The sequence below is a fragment of the Coloeus monedula genome (genome assembly GCF_965178545.1).
Source record: "Coloeus monedula genome assembly, chromosome: 2".
Lineage (NCBI taxonomy): Eukaryota > Metazoa > Chordata > Aves > Passeriformes > Corvidae > Coloeus > Coloeus monedula.
This window is the reverse complement of record NC_138782.1, coordinates 63,240,119-63,258,777: the sequence shown is the minus strand read 5'-3', so window position 1 is coordinate 63,258,777 and position 18,659 is coordinate 63,240,119. Positions and strand designations below refer to the sequence as shown.

Here is an 18,659-nt window from a genome sequence, read left to right as displayed (position 1 = left end):
GGTCTCCCTTTTTATAAGGAGCGTTTATTCAGCATACTTCTATATTGCAGCTGCTGATCATATTTCATAGAGCTGTTAAAGCACTTAAAACCTAAAATTAGGTACTGTCTGGTAGTAAATATTTCAAATCACTCCTTGAAAAACAGGCTTAAAGAAGAGACATTTTGAAATATATCGTTGAGGAAAAGTAATCTTGCGTTGCTCTTACTCGGTGCAATACTAATCTAAATCACTGATTTCAGCACAGGGTGCTTTTTCCTTAGGTTTTCTTAATCTCTCGGATTTTTATTGTGATTTTATGCTGGCTTTATTTGATATCATAACCAGCTACTTTGTTCAGGCTATGTTTATGACTGCAACGCTTGAATTAACAGGTGTCGAATTAACTTCTAACATACCTGTGCTTCTAGTGAGTATTCTTGTGACATTAAGAATTGAAACATAAGTTTCTTCACTTCCTGTGTGCATGTTTCTGGATGGTTGTTAGTTGCAGAAGGTGTACACTTGCTTTTTTCCCAGATTTAGGATGAGTTAATTTACAGATTACTATTTTCAAATTGAGGGGTGGGATTAGGTTTGTTTTTCAGTTGAAGCATAGGAATAGGTTTATTTGCTCACTAGGTTTCGTTTTGGTACTCTCAGGGTTTGCAGGAAAAGTACAAACAACAGGGGCATCAAATTAACAGATATATGTCAAGCTTGTCAAGTATTTTTAAAGCTTTTTGGAAGTTCACCGCTAAACCAAGTCTGGTAGCAGCAACACTCAGATGTCTTTGTTTTTTCCTTTGTACTTGGGAATCCAATAGTATTTCTGCTATCTAATATATCTGTAATATTCTTGACATTTTGTGTTAAAAAAACCCAGCATTTATGGTATGCAACTGGAAGAAGAGTGTTGAAATTCAGTCACTGACCAAGAGGTTTATAAGTACGCCTAATATGTGCTATTTTTCTTCTTTGGATTTGAATATTGTGCAAATGTATGTCCCACTTAACCTTTTTCTGTCATTGAAAAGTGCTAATTGATCTTGCTGACCCTGACATAATAGTATAGTTTGATATTCGAAACCTTTCAGCTTTGGCATGGCCCTTTTATCACCCCTGAGATTTCAGGGCATGGTTCTACTGAAGGCATAAACTGCTACTCTTTGAAAAATTAAATAAAAATGGTTATTAAAAATAAATTATGGTCTTTTAAAGCTAGTAGATGTCTTACTTATCAAAGACTCAGGATTTACAATATACATTAAAAACTTTCTGCTTTACTTCTATGTATTAGGTGACATTTTAGATGTTGCTGTACAGAAATCAGATTTTTGTGAAATAACTTTTTTGGCCAATTCCACACTTCTGTGTTGCAATGTTATTAAATCTGTCATTAAATCAGAAGTGGTTGAAGGAACTTGGATGCATTTTGCAGCGCAAAAGCTCAGATAAGAAGAGTGCTTATATGTCAAATAAATAGTAAAATCCTTTTGAAAAGGCAATAAAACTCACGTTTTTAGTTCACATTGTAGTTTGCAATGCTGCCAGAAGGACTGCTTTTGGGATGCCTGTAATACAGGACCTTAAAGGCAAAAACTCTTTTACAGCAGTTTCTTCTTTTTGTCTCTAAGCCTGAGAAATGTGTCGAATAGCTGGCTGCCTTTTTGCTTTAATGTTAAACAGTGAAAATTACTTTGATGATTGACTATCCTGTATTGAAATGTATCACTGGGCAGTCTCAGTCACAGGATCATATAGGCTAGTTATCAGGCTTTTGAGCAAAATGTCAGATGCTAATGGCTGTCAGAGGAATACTAAAGTTTAAGCATTTTATTTTCAATATGTTTAAAATTTCTTTATTTCTCTAAGGGAATAGTATAATGACTAGTGATTATCTTCAGAACTTCTCACTCCATACACCAGTGAGACTTTTTTGGTCTTAGGCTGTTAGGCTTGGGTACTACACACTAGAATTTTAGCTAGGCTGCAATTATCATGGATTTGAAAAGAAGTTTGGAGGATTTCTGTGCATAAATTCCTTTGGAGATCTATGTCTTTTTCCTAGAACTAAATAAATAAGCACTGTTACGATGATTTTTCATTAAGTAGATGTTCGTAGATCTACAGTGGAGGGCAGTTCAGTTGGATGTAATTTAAATGCGGTCTCTGAAGACCTCTGTCTGTCTGGGCTGACTGAATACTCTCTTTGCACTAGGGTTGTGCTGGACTATAAAATTTGACCAATTTGGAGTAGAAAATTAGAAAAAAGACCTCCCAAGGCAACCTGAAAAATATTCACATACAGAAGACTGATTTTTGCATAGTTGTTAACTTTTTACTTAAGCATTTAAGTTAGTATGCACTAGATTTTTTGGCGGCATTAAAATTAACTACTATTGTGATGTGACCCAGTACAAGTTCACATTCTCAGAAGCGTAAAAAATTACTGCTGCCTTTTTTTTTTTTAATTGGGTAGATCAGCAAGTAACTAGTCTGCTCTTGAAATATATATAATTAAACCACAAAAACTTAAATTAAAATACCATGTAGGGTCTGATTTAGACCATAAAAGTAAAAGAAATACAGAGCTGAGTTTGCAATTTTTCAAATAATTCTCCTCTATGACTGTGTGTATATAACTGTTGAAATCAATGCTGGTGCATGAGGTAATTGGAAACTTAACTTGATGTTTTGTGCCAGATCCTTAGCTGTTGCAAATTGGAGTAGGAATGCTGAAATTACTGGAGTGGTCTCACATTATGCCAGATGAGTATCTAGTCCTCTATTCTTAGTTCAGTCTGCTTTTTTGGTGGGGTATTGCAATATGTATTATATGTGTGAGATCACATGAAGAGAGAAGTAATCCTGCAATACTTAGGGAAAAAAATGGGAGTTAAGTATAAACATCCAAACTATATATTTTTTTCTTCCATTTCAAGGCATTTTTGTACTCCATACAAGGCATTTATATGTTAGAACTTTTTTTTTTGTAGCATTTTATAAATGACCACAGAAATGCCTTTTACAGTAACTGTATTCTTGAAAATGATGCAGTTAGAAATATTGCTAATTGTCTGTATTGTTTTAATTCTGTTAAGGCAACTTTGTTGCTCAAAGAAATGAGTAATCAGGTTGTGCTTATTCAGGGACATTTCATGAATGCCAAATCTATTCAAAGAAAGGCATGAAGTCCGTTTACCGTATCAAAACCCATCTGGATGTTTCTTTTTATTTACTGTAGTATATTCCCAGAACTCCACAGAAAATGAAGTTTATCTTACTCTGAAGAGAGAGCAGCTACACCAGACTCTGTACACTTCAGTTTATGCATCCTGACATCACGCTGTATGTGAGGTCCTTCTTCCAGCTCTCCCGAGTGTCCCAGCATAGACATGGTTTCGCAAAGCCAGGCACAGCTCAAGGAGATTATGCACATTTCCTCTACCAAGTTCTAGCAACACAACTCAAACTCAACCTAGCATTTCTGTTCTGGTCTTCTTAACACAGAGAACTGGGAAGTTGACAACTAATAGGGCTGAATGGTATAGAAGTTTTCACAAATGCAGAGATTATATTCTGGGAAAGGGTCTTGAAAATAACATTTCCTGTTACCCCAAGGCAAGATTTGGGACTGTGGCAGATTTTCCAAATGGGAAGATGAAAGTACTTTTCCACTCAGACACCTATTTTTTATGTTTATTCTAATCTGGCATGGTAGAAGGATCTAATATAATGTTCAAATTAACTTTTTTCAGTTAATTGCTCCTTCAGAGAAGCAATATTTTTGTGCTCAAAGTACCATCTGAATCCTGAGCTCACTGTGCAGCAATATGTCTGGGAGTCACCTGCAACAGGAGGTTTTCAGCTGAAATGGCTAGATAATGTGTTTCCTAGTCACTTCTGGTAGCTAGTTATCTATGATTCAGTTTGTTTTCCAATTTTCTGATTAAATGATAGTCTGATTTCTGCAAGGGCTAGATGAGCAGTCAAATTTTTGGCATAAAACAAATGAAATAGAAGAGTTTGCTCCCTGATAGTTGTGAAATTGCCCAGCTTTTTGAGATCTTGCTTAGATCTGCATTGAAGGAAGTCCAGGATTGGAACAGCAGTTTGAGAGATGCTGTCAAATCAGGACTTAGTCTGGAATACTTTGATAATAGGTCTGTAGGAAGAGATCCAGCATTTTGCTGTTTTTTGCATCATTATCTAGCAATATTGGTTCATATAAGCATCAAGAAGTAACCTCATGTGTGACTAACCCTATCTGCAGTCCTACCTCCGTCTGTTTTCTGTGGTAGAGGACAGAAAAGTGTGAAGCCATGGTTTCACATTTGGTGGCAGCGCTTCTAAAGCAGCCCCTTAACCCGCCTCTGCCGGCCACTCGTTTAAGTTGGATCTGTTCCTGCTGTGGTTCACAAACAGCTGTGCTGGCAACGAGGCAAAGGTCGGAATGAGTGGCAGCACCCGTGCTGCTGAGCCTGGCAGCGGTGCTGCAGAAATAGCTGCAGAACCACAGTCTCCGTTACCTAATCTGCCACCTCTATTAACTGAAGTGCAGGGTTCAAGTCTGCGGGATAGGTGGAATTTTTCAGAATGAAAACATTGCCTACAAAAATGATCCCTTGATCTTAATCAAAAGGTTGTGTTGATGCAGGGATTTTTGACTAAAATTGAAGTAGCTGCAAATAATTTGCAGATACATGTGCAAGTTAAAACAATAGGGAAAGTGCTGGGGCCTTTGGAGGGGACAGCTGTGATTTTCTTGAAGGAAGGCAGGAGTTCAGACATGATACCAGATGACAGAACTTTTCCAGATCTTTGCACTGCTGTCCAAAATGTGGACTTGCAGGGAACAGGAGGAGCATAACCCCACTAGAAATAGGACGTCACTGCCAAGGGCTGCAGCGCTCGTGACAGGCTGCATTCTTTTATCACTATTCCTGGGGAAAGAAGTGCAATAATTTCTCAGAAGTGGCCATTACATAGCTGTCACTGTAGACAAGTGCTTAATTTATGGCAACTATTTTTTATTAGTCTCCACTGTCACAAAGTATTAACTTACAGGCTATCACATTCCAAATGACTTTTTTTATGTTGTTCCCATATAACACTGGAATATGCACACTATTCCGCATCACGGGTTTATAAACACTCAGGCAAGCCAAACCAGCAATATTATTTTTGATGTGAGTACAAGTTTGATTTCCAAAGATAAGCGTAGTGATGTAATAAAGTTCTGTAAGTCTATCTGGAGTTGACATGACTTTTTGATTAATACAGTTGAGGGATACAAAATCAGCTTGGCACAAATGAAATGGATTAAGCAGCAAAATAAAGCATAGATTTCACAAATAGTTACTTGTTAACAAGTCTTTAAAAAGCATGCTATTACAAAGAGTTTTTCATGGGGCAATCATCAAATCAAAACCTATTTATTATTTTACCGGTGACACAAGATTAGTAAGTTCGACAAGAAGTAATACCCTTGATTAGAACAATTGCTGACCCAATAAAAGATATTTTTCTTCTTACAAACTTCCTTATACTTCTGTTGTTAGGCTGTAATGCCTAAAGTACTGCTACTACAAAGACTGAGGGGTGGGTAAATAATGAGGAGTGCAGATTGATGAGAGTAGTCTGGCTCGTTGAGCAAACTGAAAGCAAGCAAACAGTATGTACTTCCCTACAAGCCAGCAGTTTATTTAAAAAAACCCCAAACAAATGGAGGCCATAGCAAATAATAATGATGGTATTGTAGCCAAAAAAAGGAGTACTAACTTAAACTAAGTACTCAGCAGAGTAAGAGGGGTTACATTATCTGTGTAGGTAGTACGGGTGCAGCTACTACTGTAAAGCTGTACCCTTTCTTAGCTTTAGAAAGGTAGTTTGAAAAATTGGAGGTTTCATACTTAAGACCAGAGGAGTAATTAAACAATTGGAAAATGTTTCTTCCAGGGGATTAACAAATTTTAGTTGATCAAAGGAGAATCTAACATAGTTTGAGCACAGCTAATAAATATCTAAATGGGGAAATGTGGTAAAGGATGCACTGTCAAAACAGTAGTTTTAGTTAAAATCTGAGAATAACTGTTTTTCACAATTACTTTGTGTGGCACACTTACTGCGGGCTCAGAATAAAAGAGGTTTGCCTGTAGGATTGCGAGCTGTTCCACAGATGTCACAACATTTCAGTTACCTATGAGGGCTGCTGGTGGGCCAGGAGCTGAAATGAGTGCAGACAGCTCATGTGAGGATCAGCATAAAAAATGTAGATTACACAGGACATCTGGTATGGCGTTTTGCATTTGTGCTGGACAAAGGTGGTACATGGAAAATTTTCTACTTTTCAGTCATTGTGTTCTGATGGTTTCAGTTTGACTTGATGGCTGGGGTGCAGCAGTGTTAGGTTTGGTGAGTAATAATTGTCATTCTGTTCTGTCAGAAACCACCCAAGCTGCATGCTGGCACCAGAAGGAGTTCCATATTCTGGGACAGTTCTGCATTCACACTTTTTATTTCCCGTTGTTCATGGAATGAAAAAATAACACTTTCTCAAATGCAATATTTAGGGGTTACTGTCAACTTTAGTTAAGAATAACATTTCATTTCTTCTACCAAACCAGAACCAAAGTGCCCAGGCTTCTTTTGGGTTGGTTAACTTTGTGTTTCTTTCTGACATTTCAAAATGTTCCATTCAAGAATTTCATGTGAGACACTTGGCAGTAACAGGAATAGCAGCTACTGGACAGTGACTCACACCTAAAAAGGATGGGCATGCTGCGAACTTCCTCCTTCACCAGGATGTTTCTAGTAATCCTAGGGAGTATCTGAACTTCTGCAGTAACTCTCATGGCATCCTCATACTGTTGAATACACTCTTCAAACTGTGGCATGGTTTTTAAAGCAAATAGGATCAAAGGTACTCTGCTGTCACAGCTTTCATGAATCCATGTGGTTGGGTTCTTTGCATCAAGTTCTTCAGCCTTGTAAAACTGCTGCTTTCTTTTACCTTGTGGATATGCTCATTTTTAGGTTCTCCTAAATTCTAGAATGTTTCTGTTTTAGAAATAGCTTTTTTTTTGTTATATACAAGTTTTGTGTCACAAGGTTTTTGGGGGGGCTTTTTGTGTATAAAAGGTAAATTTGACATGCTTTTTTGGGGAGAGAGGAAAAGAAATAAATAATATTTTCAAGTTGACAGTGTGTCCTTAAATACTCTGGCTAACAAAGTACAGCCTTTTTCTTTCTGTTTTCAGTCTCTTGTTTATAAAGAATTGAAATGTTTTATTTGGTTTATTTACAGCTATTTCTACAAAAAAAAGAGAGAATAATTGTCTCAGAAGTTAACCAAAATACCAAATCATATGTAGTAAAAACCAAAATTGTTCCCCCTAAAAAAACCCTAATTGTTTAAAACATTGAAATGGCCAGCTAGTAAGAAAACAAAATTTTAATAAAAAATCTTAACAGAGTATGCTTCTATCTGTGTCATCTTTGCGTTACTTGTTTGGGTTTTGTTTCTTTTCCCTGTAAACCACCTTTATTTTCTCTTTATTTTTAGGGGAACACAGTGGGATTCTAGATTAGACTTGTTTAGAAATCAAGGACAGAAGTCTCAGTATTTGTTTTATTCATTTCTATTTGGAAAATTCTGTAATTGATTAATTTGGAATGAGATAGATGAAGTCTGTGTAGCTGCATGCCTTCTCTAAGCATGAGTGATGAGGTCTTGTACAGTTGAGAAGCTCCTAAGCATCAGTGGATTTGTAGCTCTGGTCTCAATCTTGGCAATTTCGGTGTGCTGTGCATTGCTAGGATAAGGGAGGTATTGCTGAGTTTATAATTCTATATTCTTAAATTTAATCCTTCTTATTCATTGCACAGATATGGGATGGGAGGGGTAGGAAGAGTAGGGGAATCAGTTTTAGTTCACATTTGGGTATTTATAAAGTTGGTAGCCAGAGCTGCAAAAGATAGATGCTGCACCCTCTTCTTTTACCTAAAGTAAATGAGATCCAGTGCTTACAGCCTTTCTGTTTTCCCCATTTTTTTTGTGTTGCATAATGGTAATGGGACAGCAGGCAGATCTATTGTCACCAACACTTTTAGTTTCCTACCTGGTTTACGTACCTAACTGATGCAGGGACATCATGGTCTGTGTTGCTCTGCTTTTTTTTGTCTTGGTGCCTGTTTTTGATTGGTACCAAATGGTTTTGTGGTGGTGTGACTTGTTTCTAAGTTGGAAGTACCTGATGCAGAGTGGGAATACTATCTTAATTTTTTTGAATAAAATGTCCACAAATGCTACACAAACAATGCCACCCTCCAGCAAACTCAGTTCAAGGAAGAAAATTACACAGAACTGACAATTATACAAATATTCATTGAAGACCATGCAGAAATTGCAAGACTGTGTCTAACAAGTGTATAGTGACTTGCATGAAAGTCAATAATTTGATCTGAACTTTGAGGAGTTTTCAGTGTGTTGCGGCTTGATGGCATGAATTGTGTCTGTTTTGATTACTGTGTTTAGTGTCTGGCATGAATTCATGTGCTCAGAAAGGAAGATGGAAATAACAACTTATATCGCAGTTACAGATGTGTAATTTTTCAGGAGAGGGAGAAGGTAGAGGGAAGCTAGATGAGCTCAGAACTGTAAATGTGTGGTGGGTGTTGAAGATCTCATACCTGTTCTTGACATGCATCTTAACCTAAGATCTGAAAATGACTGAAAATATCTTGTGTCAGCAGAAACAAACACTACTTCATCTCCAGCAGGAATCGTAGTAAGACTCTAAATCTAATAATATCTGACATTGCACCTCGAAGCTTATTAACTTCAGAGGCACATTTTTTATATACATTAGAATATATACCATATGCCCAGTTTAGACATATGCATGTTCTTATGCACATCCACGCTGGATACATGCTGGAATGAGGACACTGAATGGGTCCTAAAAGGTGTCCTGTGCAGCCCCCTCCAAGTAGCCAGTATGCTGTCACCCAAGTATTTACTGTGAAAATGAGGGCTGTTTGTAGAGAAAGCAGATGGGTGGTTCTCCTCGCTTTTCGGGACATCCTGGAAATTCCTCCCGTATTCCTTCCCTGTTTGCAACAGTGTGTGTGGTTAAAACACACATCTGTGTTAAGTTGTCATCTGTGTTAAGTTGCATGAGTTTTTCTGTGAAATCCCAGCATAATTAAGACTATTCAAAATAAGGAATAATCTATCTTCTCTATTTAAGCAATGCATCTGCAAATGAAAATCGATGTAGGCAGGTGCTCTGCAGAACACAAAACCCAGGGAAGATGATTTCCTTCCATCAGGGCTTGCTGGAAATGCCTGGAGCTAAAATTGTATTGCTGTCCTCTCCACTGCATGCCAAGGGCTCTGATGAGGATGAAGCTCAGATTTTCGGATGTCACTAATATAGAAGTGGGTCCTGGATATGCTACAAAGGATTCCAGAATGCTCCAAGACTTCTCTGAGACTAAAATTCTCATCCTCAGCAAGTTAAAAGTGGTCTGCAATCAAACTGATCCAAAGACAGCCATATTTAACCCTTTTCTGGATGATGGATTCTTCTTGGAGATCCATATCCCTGTCCGGCCAACAGGAGGGCCTGAAGCAGTCTCTGAAATACTCTTGGGAAACATGAAGATTTTTAAGACTGATTTTCACCTGTGGGTCCCCAAACTTCACATTCTGTCTTGAGCTGGTGGAAGTTGCAACACAGGATCATAGTAGACATCCCATAGAAAATGAAATTGTATTACATTTTCAGTCATTTATAAAGCAGTGTGCAGCAGATCCTCAAGTAGTTTATTTTCTTTAACTTATGTGTGTATCTCTGGAAGGAAACACATGTTTCTCCTCATGGTCAAGTCCTGGAAGTTGCAGTTTAAATTTGATGAAGTGTTTTATTCCCTCAGATAAAAATAAATAAATAAAAAATTAGATTTAAATGCATTTGCTGATGAGGAAAGTCAGGAATCCTCCTAATTAAGACATTTCTTAGAAAGGTAAAATTTTTATCTGGGAGCATAAAACACTTCATCAGTTTTAAAGCCACATCTGCAAGGAGTGGATAAAGAGGAGAAACAGGCATTTTTCTTCATTCTGGCTTGTCTGTGAGTTTAAGACTTTTAACAACAGTTTTAAAAATATTTAAACCCAGTTAGAAACACTTGCAATATAATAGGGATAAGAGTGCCCTCCCTCCCTCTGTTTTTAATCTGGTTCTCTTGATGGAATAAACTACAAGGTTGAATTGGTAACTGGATTATTGCCTCATAAAACAGCACGAGGTTACTATTATCCTTTAATTTTATATCTTTACTAGGGAGTAATGTTGGTCTTATTTAAATCACTGACTTCTCTAATGGTTTTTCTCCTCTTTTACAAATGTATAAAACTAAACCCTAAAGGATTTGGTCTAAGTGCAATTGGCATAAGTGCCATTATAAAAATCTTTGTGTTAGCAGTTGGTTATAATCAACTGCTTTAACTGGGCTCAGAATGCAGCAAGATTCAGCTGTTGATAGGTAGAATAAAACTGATAAAATATTATTTCTGAATTTCATTTTAAAAAGTGCCATTTCCAGTGCGAATTCTGAATTTTGAGACAGTATGAAGATGAACTTCATGGAAACTTATAATTTAGCACGTTCATGCAAACAATATATTTAACATATTGTGTATCTCTGCAAAGATTAAAAAAAGCTTGTCTTTGTCTTGCAATTCAGTAAAGTAACTTCGAAAATTCAGGAAAAGTTAGTCTTTTTTAGGAAGTGACTAATACATGTGGGATATTTAATGATGCAATCCAATGAATACACCCATCTGAATTTTGGGACACAACACCTGCTGTGAGTAAATCATTGGCAGGTCTTACTAATAAAACTCCTGTTGGATTTGTGTCACCAGGATGTATTTAAAATATTGATACACTGTTGTTTTAGGAAAAATGTGACATCCATCTGTTGATCTCAGTGTGCTTTGATTAAGCACCCATCAATAAGGAAAGAAACATGGGTCTATCTGTTATGGTATTGCTCTGTAGTTGAGTTATAGTTGAGTTTTATACAGAAAGTGGGCTATCTGTCACCTTTGGTGACCTACTGACAGAATTACAGCATTTACTGTTTGAATGCAAGCCAGGTACTGACTTTTCAGTCACTATACTTAGAAACTAGTCAAATAATTTGTTACATATTTTGTATTTGGACCATTTATTTCCACAGACAATCTTACCAATGCAATAAAGTGAACACACTACAAACTTTTAATTAAATCAAAGCAGATTTTATTTCAAGTTACTAATGGAATATTTTAGTATTGGTTGTAAAAATTCAACTCTGTGTTTGCAATTGCTTCCTTTGATTGGGACTGCTGCAGGCAATGCCATGTAGAGCTGCTTTCTCTTAAAATACATATTGATCATGGCAGTCTTCTTTCTGAAATTTGCCTATAATGGGTGTTTCAAAGAAGCCTTTCAATTCTCCTTTTAGCTTCATTTAACAAAGACTGGAGGAGATATTTACAAACACAAGAGTGTGGGCTCCACATTGACCAAAAAATCATGGGAAGTGATTACAGTTTTGGTGAAGGTGTTGTGGGGGAAGACATTGATGTCTTGGATCCCTCTGAAATTGAGAGGACACTAAAACCATTTTGAAAAAGGAATTCTTTTCAGCTGTGGTGAAATACATGTAACATGATTTTCTTGCAATTTGTCTTTTCCTTGTCTAACATCATGGCAAAAATTAATGAAATGTGAATAATTTTGAAACTTCAGCAACAGGGAAGAAAGACAGGAGGTGGCAGGAAAAACCGGGGTGAAACTGAAAGCAAGGTAGACTGGGGCTGTGCATTTGTGTGTGTGCTCCAGAAAATATCTAATGCAAAACAAAATTTTTGGGAGTTACATTTTGGGGAGTAAGTGGAGGTATGGCAAGTAAGTTGCACTTGAGATTAAGAGAGGCAGTGTTCACAAGGCAGTGCAGGGCAGTGGGTGAGAATATGTATGTGCTGTGGTTTGTTCCATGTAGGTTCCATGGCTCAGGCTCCTTTCAAATATTCTGCAAATGCCAATACAGCTGTACATTGTTTGCATTTATTAGTGCTTGCTGGTCAGAATTAAAACAGAGATCCATAATATGTTCATGATACTGGGCATAGTCCCAGGTAGTTCCTTGTTGTGCCTTCTTGATAAATCTAGGTAATGTTGTTAAGCAAGTCCAGGATGTTTAAGTTCCTTAACGTATGTGTTTACATATTGATTTTTTTTAATGTAACATGAGCTTTGATTAATTATATGATTATTGTATATATGAAATATTCCCGTCTTTTTTTTTTTTGGTTCTAAATTATGCAAATTTCCATAACTCCAAAACTGATCTTTTCTGAGAAAGGAGATTGTAATATAATCATGTGGCTTTATAGTTAAGGTTACCATGATCATTTACAGGTAGAACTCTTAGAGAATAGAGTTTTCTTGTTGAAGATCTCAATATTTGATAAGAATGATTCACCCTATTAGAGAAGGGGTAGACATCGTAGATAATTAGGATAATGTCTGTCATTTAGCACTTTGTAGGGACCTGCATTTTATAAACCACTTTGTGAATTTAATTTAATCCTACAGGAATTTAATGAACCTGAGAGAGGGGACTCCATGCTGATAATTGCATAATAACCTATTTTTCTACCAGACACTTAGTGGCTAAGAGGTTATCATTAAATGTGTATTAAGCAGTTCTCTTCTATAACTGTCTTTATAATATGTTCTCTCAAGGGTTTTCGTTTGTTGACTACTCAAACAGCTGCCCATATTCAACATTTTAGCTTCTTTATTGGTTTGTTTTCATAGCTTTTTTTTTTTTCTGGCAGGAGTCAAAGACAAGTTCCTGTTTCTGTTGGTGTATTTTAGATTGTTCCTAAAATAATACCAAAAGTGTTGAAGCACTTTAAATGAAATTAGTCTTCGTATGGGAACTTTGCTTCAGGTTTTAGCAAACCACAACCTCAGGCTATTTGTTTATTTAAGATTTGGTTTTGAAGTGAGGACCATAGACTAACATATCATTTTTTATCTTCTATTTTAATTTAGACTACTGTGCTGTAAATTGAAAGGAAGATAATTTCTGCTTGTGGAGGAAAATAAAGGTGAAAAACCTCAATGGAAGACTCTCAGGATCTAAGTGAACAATCAGTAAGTACAAATGTTGCTAAATTGAATTGAATAAATTGAACTCTTTTCAACCAAGTTGTGTGAAAGGATTTTACTGTGGATTTGAAAATTGTAGTAAGATCTGGGGAAATCTTCTGAGCTCCTAGTTTTAAACCTTTTAGTTTGTATGTTAAATGAGTGGTTTTAGTATTTTTTCCTTGTTGAAATGAAGAAGATCTTTGTTATATAAGTTTTTGCAGAACTACAATTGCTGGAGGGATATAATTAAGCTACATTGGAAGAATAAAATTTTAGAAATGTGCACAGTGGTATGCCTTTTTCAAATAATTGCATTAAAATGTATATCCATGGTGGTCTGTCAGTTTTGGCAAAGCAAGGGTTACCCAAAACATGAACAAAATATTTCAGATGGTCAGACTGTGGCAGATGACATACATAAAGTTTTTCAGCTTTCTCTTGGCTTTCAAGGGGATTGTGAGAATTGGCAATCTATCTCCCTGTCCCATGTCAGAGGGAGATTCTTCTTGTTGCTGATGGCATTTCTGGGAAAAATGGGGTGGATATTTCTTCTCCTTTTTCCTTTCTTATTTTTCCTTTCCTTTAAGGATGTCATCTCCAGATCTCCTTAGCACCAGACTGCACCAGACTTCTGAGGAGACAGCTCCAAGCAAATTCAAAGCTATCTGGGCTTGCCAGCCAATGTATTGGCCTTGTTTTTAGCATTTTAATTTTCTACTGTTTCTTACTGGTCACAATAGGGACACATTTTGCCAGTACCGTGATCCCTACGATTCTCAGTTTGGGCTCAGTGTGCTAAAGATGAACAAAGGGATTTTGTCTTTCTGACTTGCTGAAAGAGGTTATCCATGCAATAAACTAGTTTGAATACATATATTTTTAGAGACTTTTATGGGTAACACAGGTGAAAGGAAGTGGGAAAAGTAGCATGTATTTCTAAAATGTCAGTAATTTTCTTTAATAAGGAGTACTTTTCTCCTGGCTGGGTAGCTCCTATCTGAGACTTTATCTTGGACTAGAGTTTTATTACTGATTTTAAATGGTACAGGACTGGAAAGTCTTAACAGTGTCTTAAGTCCCCATGGTGGTACTACTTGGGACAGCTGCACGTATTTATGTATTTAAAGTGTTCCCAACCAAAACTTTAGAGCCTGCAAAAGCTACATGGCTTTGTAATTTAATAAAGTTTTATAAAGGTTATAAAAGATTAGGCAGAAGTTCATCTCTTGCAGTCTGAGGAACAATTTTTCTGTCGACTATTCATGGTGTGGTTATTAATAGGAAGTAGATGAGCCAGTTTAGCTTAGTGCAAAAGCACCTTTTCATAGTAGTTAAAATGTTTTTGCAGCACTGGATGCCTGATAAATGCCTATTTCAGAAGCTATTTTACTACCCCATCATACTGTAATCTCTGTGGTACTTCTCATAAGTGCTACATAGCTTTATGTTGATATGTGAAAACAGTCTGCAGATTGCAAATTGAGGTGAAATCTGTGCTGTGTTGCATACAGAGATAGGATTTGATGTCCTTAAGAAATGTCACAGAAAATCGTGATTCAAGACAAGTTTATTCTTCTTACTCTTCAGTAACAGTGTCAGAACTTGAAGGTAATGGGTGGGAGAGCCATTTCATCACTCCCTTCATCCAGGTGGGCACTGAGACTAAAATCTCACCAAGATATTGGGCACTGTCCTGGGAAAAGGAATTGTGTGAGGCCTGTCTGCCTAGAGCAGGCACTAAGCCTTCATCTCCCAACTTGAAAAGCCATTTCACTGTTATATCTTGGTTAAACTCCTCTCTCAGCCAATTAAAAAAAAAAAAAATACAGCATCTATGGCTTGGTTCCTTAAAAGCCACAGGGCATGTCTGTGGGCTAGAGATCCCAGGAAGCAGGAGGCTTCAGTGGTTTAAACTCTAAGAAGGTATCAGATGTATCTGCTTTTAGTGTAGTTGTGGTATTTTGTACTGGTTAATGTGTTTTATACTGGTTAGTTCTGGGCAGTTTCTGCTCATCAGGCAGGATTTCTGGTTCTTGACAACTTTGGGATGCATAAGTACTTCATTCCAGCCTCAAGATTTCTCTTTGGGAGCTAAAGGCATAACATCATGAAAATTCATGGAGAATAAGGATCTATCCTCTGTTGCAAGTGTATGAGATTGTGTGACTAAGCATGAGTGCAAGACCTGTGCTCAAACTTGCGCTGGCACCTTGGCTTTGAATAGTTTAGTCCTTGGTTACTTTGAAGACTGCTTTTCTCTGCAGCTGAGATGCATTAGAAGGTGTTTGCTGTTGGGTAGAATGTTTGATGGACAGTTGAGTTTTCTGTAGAGAAAGATTCCTTTATTGGATTAATTTCCCTGGGCATTCTGTTAAAGAATCTTTCATCCTTGGGAAAAGAAGCCAGGCACCGTTCCTTGGTACAGTGAACAAGATTAATTTTCAAGTTTTTATTTAAAGAAAGGGAATCATTCTAATTTTTGCCAGTAGATCATCCTCCTGAAGCATGATATACCGTGGTGTAGGTTTTATTCTGAATCTTCTCCATAAGTTTGAGATCACTATTATTATTTTAACTCAAAAAAATACACTAACAAGAAATTATTGATTTTGTGATTCCTATCCTGAAAGTACATCAGTTAGGTGAAACTTATATGAGCAATTCCACAACGTCCATGTTGCCATATGAGAAATAAATTCTTCCCCATTTGTCTCAGAGCAATGACCACACACAGCTTCAGAAATCTAAGTGCTCCCCTGTTCTCAGAGCCTCTAAAGAGCTGTTTGACTGAATTGAGCAGCTGCTGTTTTCTGAGATGCCAGCTTGATTAGATGTAATATATATACTATGTATTGCATTATGTCAGTTATTTATTTGTTTTTCATATTTTTGACCAGGAGTCAGTCTACTTGCCTAATTGTTGTACTGCAGAGCCTCTGTACTGAGAAACATGTTGTGACCCCTTTCCTTTGCCTTCTCCTGTGCGTCAGAGGTGGGGGAATCAAGTCTTAATCAAGGTCATTGAGCGAGAAAAAGAGTAAGAATCACAAGAGAGTTTATTACACTTTGGCTTTCCTGTCTTTACTCACAACTGAATAGGTAAATAGCTCTATTTTGAAGAGCAGCAGGAAAATGATGCAAGTTACTAGCTGATGCAGAGGTGAGCTGGGATCCATCAGGTGCAGCTGAGATCCAGTGGATCCCTGCAGCTGGCATGGAGCAGGGATGAGGCCTATCATAACACTCTACTTCTAGGGTGGGTGTGTCCAAAAAAGCTCATGACTCTCTTTTTATTTCCAGTTCAGATGCAGGATATATTTGTACATCCATGCACAGGAAGGAAATTTTCTTTTCATTTATAGGGAGGCTCCATTTAATAGTGTTTTGAGTGAAAAAGAGGAAAATAATAAGACTTGTATTTCACAGACAGAAGAAAATAACCAAATGGTCCTTTTCATGTTCTGGTGTGAGGTCTGTTACCATGAGCAGGCTGCTACTTACCAAGCAAAAGAATACTTAAAACCGCATGAATTAGTCTTACATGGACAGAAGAAGCTAGGTAAAACCATAGTTTTAATAACTATGTTTGCCAGAGACTTCATGCAGGCCAAGTAAAAAAAAAATTAGAAGGTATAATAAAGCACATTAGATTTTTATTTTACAATTACTGCTCTCCTTCAAAAAAAAGAAGCCGATTTTTACTTTTTTACTGAATACTAACTAGAATTTTTTGTTGTTTTGTTTTTTTTTTTCAAAAGATGCGTGTTAACATTTCTATTTGTTTTGAAATGGAAGAAGAGGAAATTTTACAGATCTTGTATTTATGAAGAATCTAGCAATAGGAAAACAAAAGTTTTTTAAGACTGAACTTGGAGATGGTTTAAAAACCAGTAATTTTTTAGCACCTGAATAGTCCTCTGGTGTGCCTTGATGCAGCAAACACACTTTGGATTTTGAGAACTACAGGTTTACACTCTTTATTTTCTCTCTTTTAGTCATCACTTTCTGCTCAGTCTGTATTAGTAGAAGAACAATTTGGCTGCTAACTTGCTAGTTTAGGGTTTCAAAGGGCCTTATTGTAAACTGGTGTAATTTCATCCCCTGGCCCTTTTATATAACAGTGTGCATATTTAGATTACCTCATTTTAACCTAGAATTAGACAATAGATTGCAGTGCTGTAGGACAGGACACTAGCAGATGTGAAGCTAAACCTGAACGAACAGGTTTTTATTTTAGTGACATTTGGACAATCACCCCCCTTGTGCCCTGGGTAAGTTATTTGTTTTTTATCAGATTGTACAGACTGTTTTATCTGTTACTTGCATTTATGGCCCACTTGCAGCTGGACAATCCTTGGCAACCTTTTTTGGACAGTGTTTTTTTGCCTGGTTTTGTTTTGTTTTAATGTGTGAAGCTGTCAGATGTGATCCCTTTGCAGATCAGTTTTCAGCTGCAGCTACTTCTTTGTTGCACAAGCCCTGTACCTGCAGCCTTTAATGTTCCCCACCTCTGGGGTGGGCAGCCTGCTAGCACCCTAGGAACTTTGGCTGGAGCTTATTGCAAAGAAATGAAAATTAGTTTGAACTCTTTAACTGAGTTTTAAAATGTTCTATTTCACTGCTCTGCATTGCAGCATAGCATGCTGTGGTTCTTACCTCTGTTATATCAGGATTTGTAGGACTTGGAATATTACAGGCAATTCATCTTCCCAGGTTGGGGGTGTTGCTTGAAAGAGATGTCTGGAAGCTACCTGGTCTAGCTTCTGGTCATGAAATGCTGGCAGCATGCACAAGTACTTCAGTTATGAAAGCAAAGAACAGTTAAATCAGTAAGTGAAGAAATTATGGATTTAGTAAGAAAAAAAAGTTTCCTTAATGAGTGATTACATGCTTTTAATTAAAATCAGTCATTGGAGAAAAATGTCATAGCTTCAAGTCAGCTGTAATAGAAAGTAATAAAAAACCAGGCTGTCTTTTGGAAGGTTTATTTCAGAGCATTTTTGAGAGTTGCTTAGATATTTTAGTGCCTCCTTTTCACAGACACAGCGACTGGCACAGAGAGGTGGCTTGCTGTAGAGGATCTAAAGTTATCACCCATTTTGAGTTACAGTAGATCAAGAATAAAGTGTAATACCATAATTTCTTGTCTGTCATCTAATAGGAATTTGAGGTAGAAACATCGCTGTTTTTCTCTCTCAGCTGCAAGACTTTTTCTTGTGACATGACAACTTCTATGAACACATACTCTTTTTTTTCTCTTTCTTTTGCCCTCTACCACTTCAGCATTCTGTCATTTCTGTACAATAATCCACCAGCGTAAATTTGAAGGCACTCTTTTCAAACTACATTAGTAGTTTTATATATATTTTATTTCTCTCATTTAGCAAATGGGACAGACCAAACGAGACAACACTCAGAAGCAATTAATGCATTTTGACATGCAGAATAAATTGAGTTGAC

At 37.0% G+C, this 18,659-nt stretch overlaps 1 protein-coding gene across 8 annotated transcripts in view; it reads left to right on the top strand.

The window, feature by feature from the left end:
• EYA4 (EYA transcriptional coactivator and phosphatase 4) overlaps nt 1-18,659 on the top strand; it is a 141,118-nt gene that overhangs the window by 3,684 nt on the left and 118,775 nt on the right. For all 8 annotated transcript variants that reach the window (XM_082303130.1, XM_082303133.1, XM_082303134.1 and 5 more), the window contains exon 2: nt 13,101-13,202. In XM_082303130.1, the coding sequence (XP_082159256.1) occupies nt 13,170-13,202 (33 nt within the window). In that variant the 5' untranslated portion in view covers nt 13,101-13,169. The remainder of the gene's footprint in view (nt 1-13,100; nt 13,203-18,659) is intronic.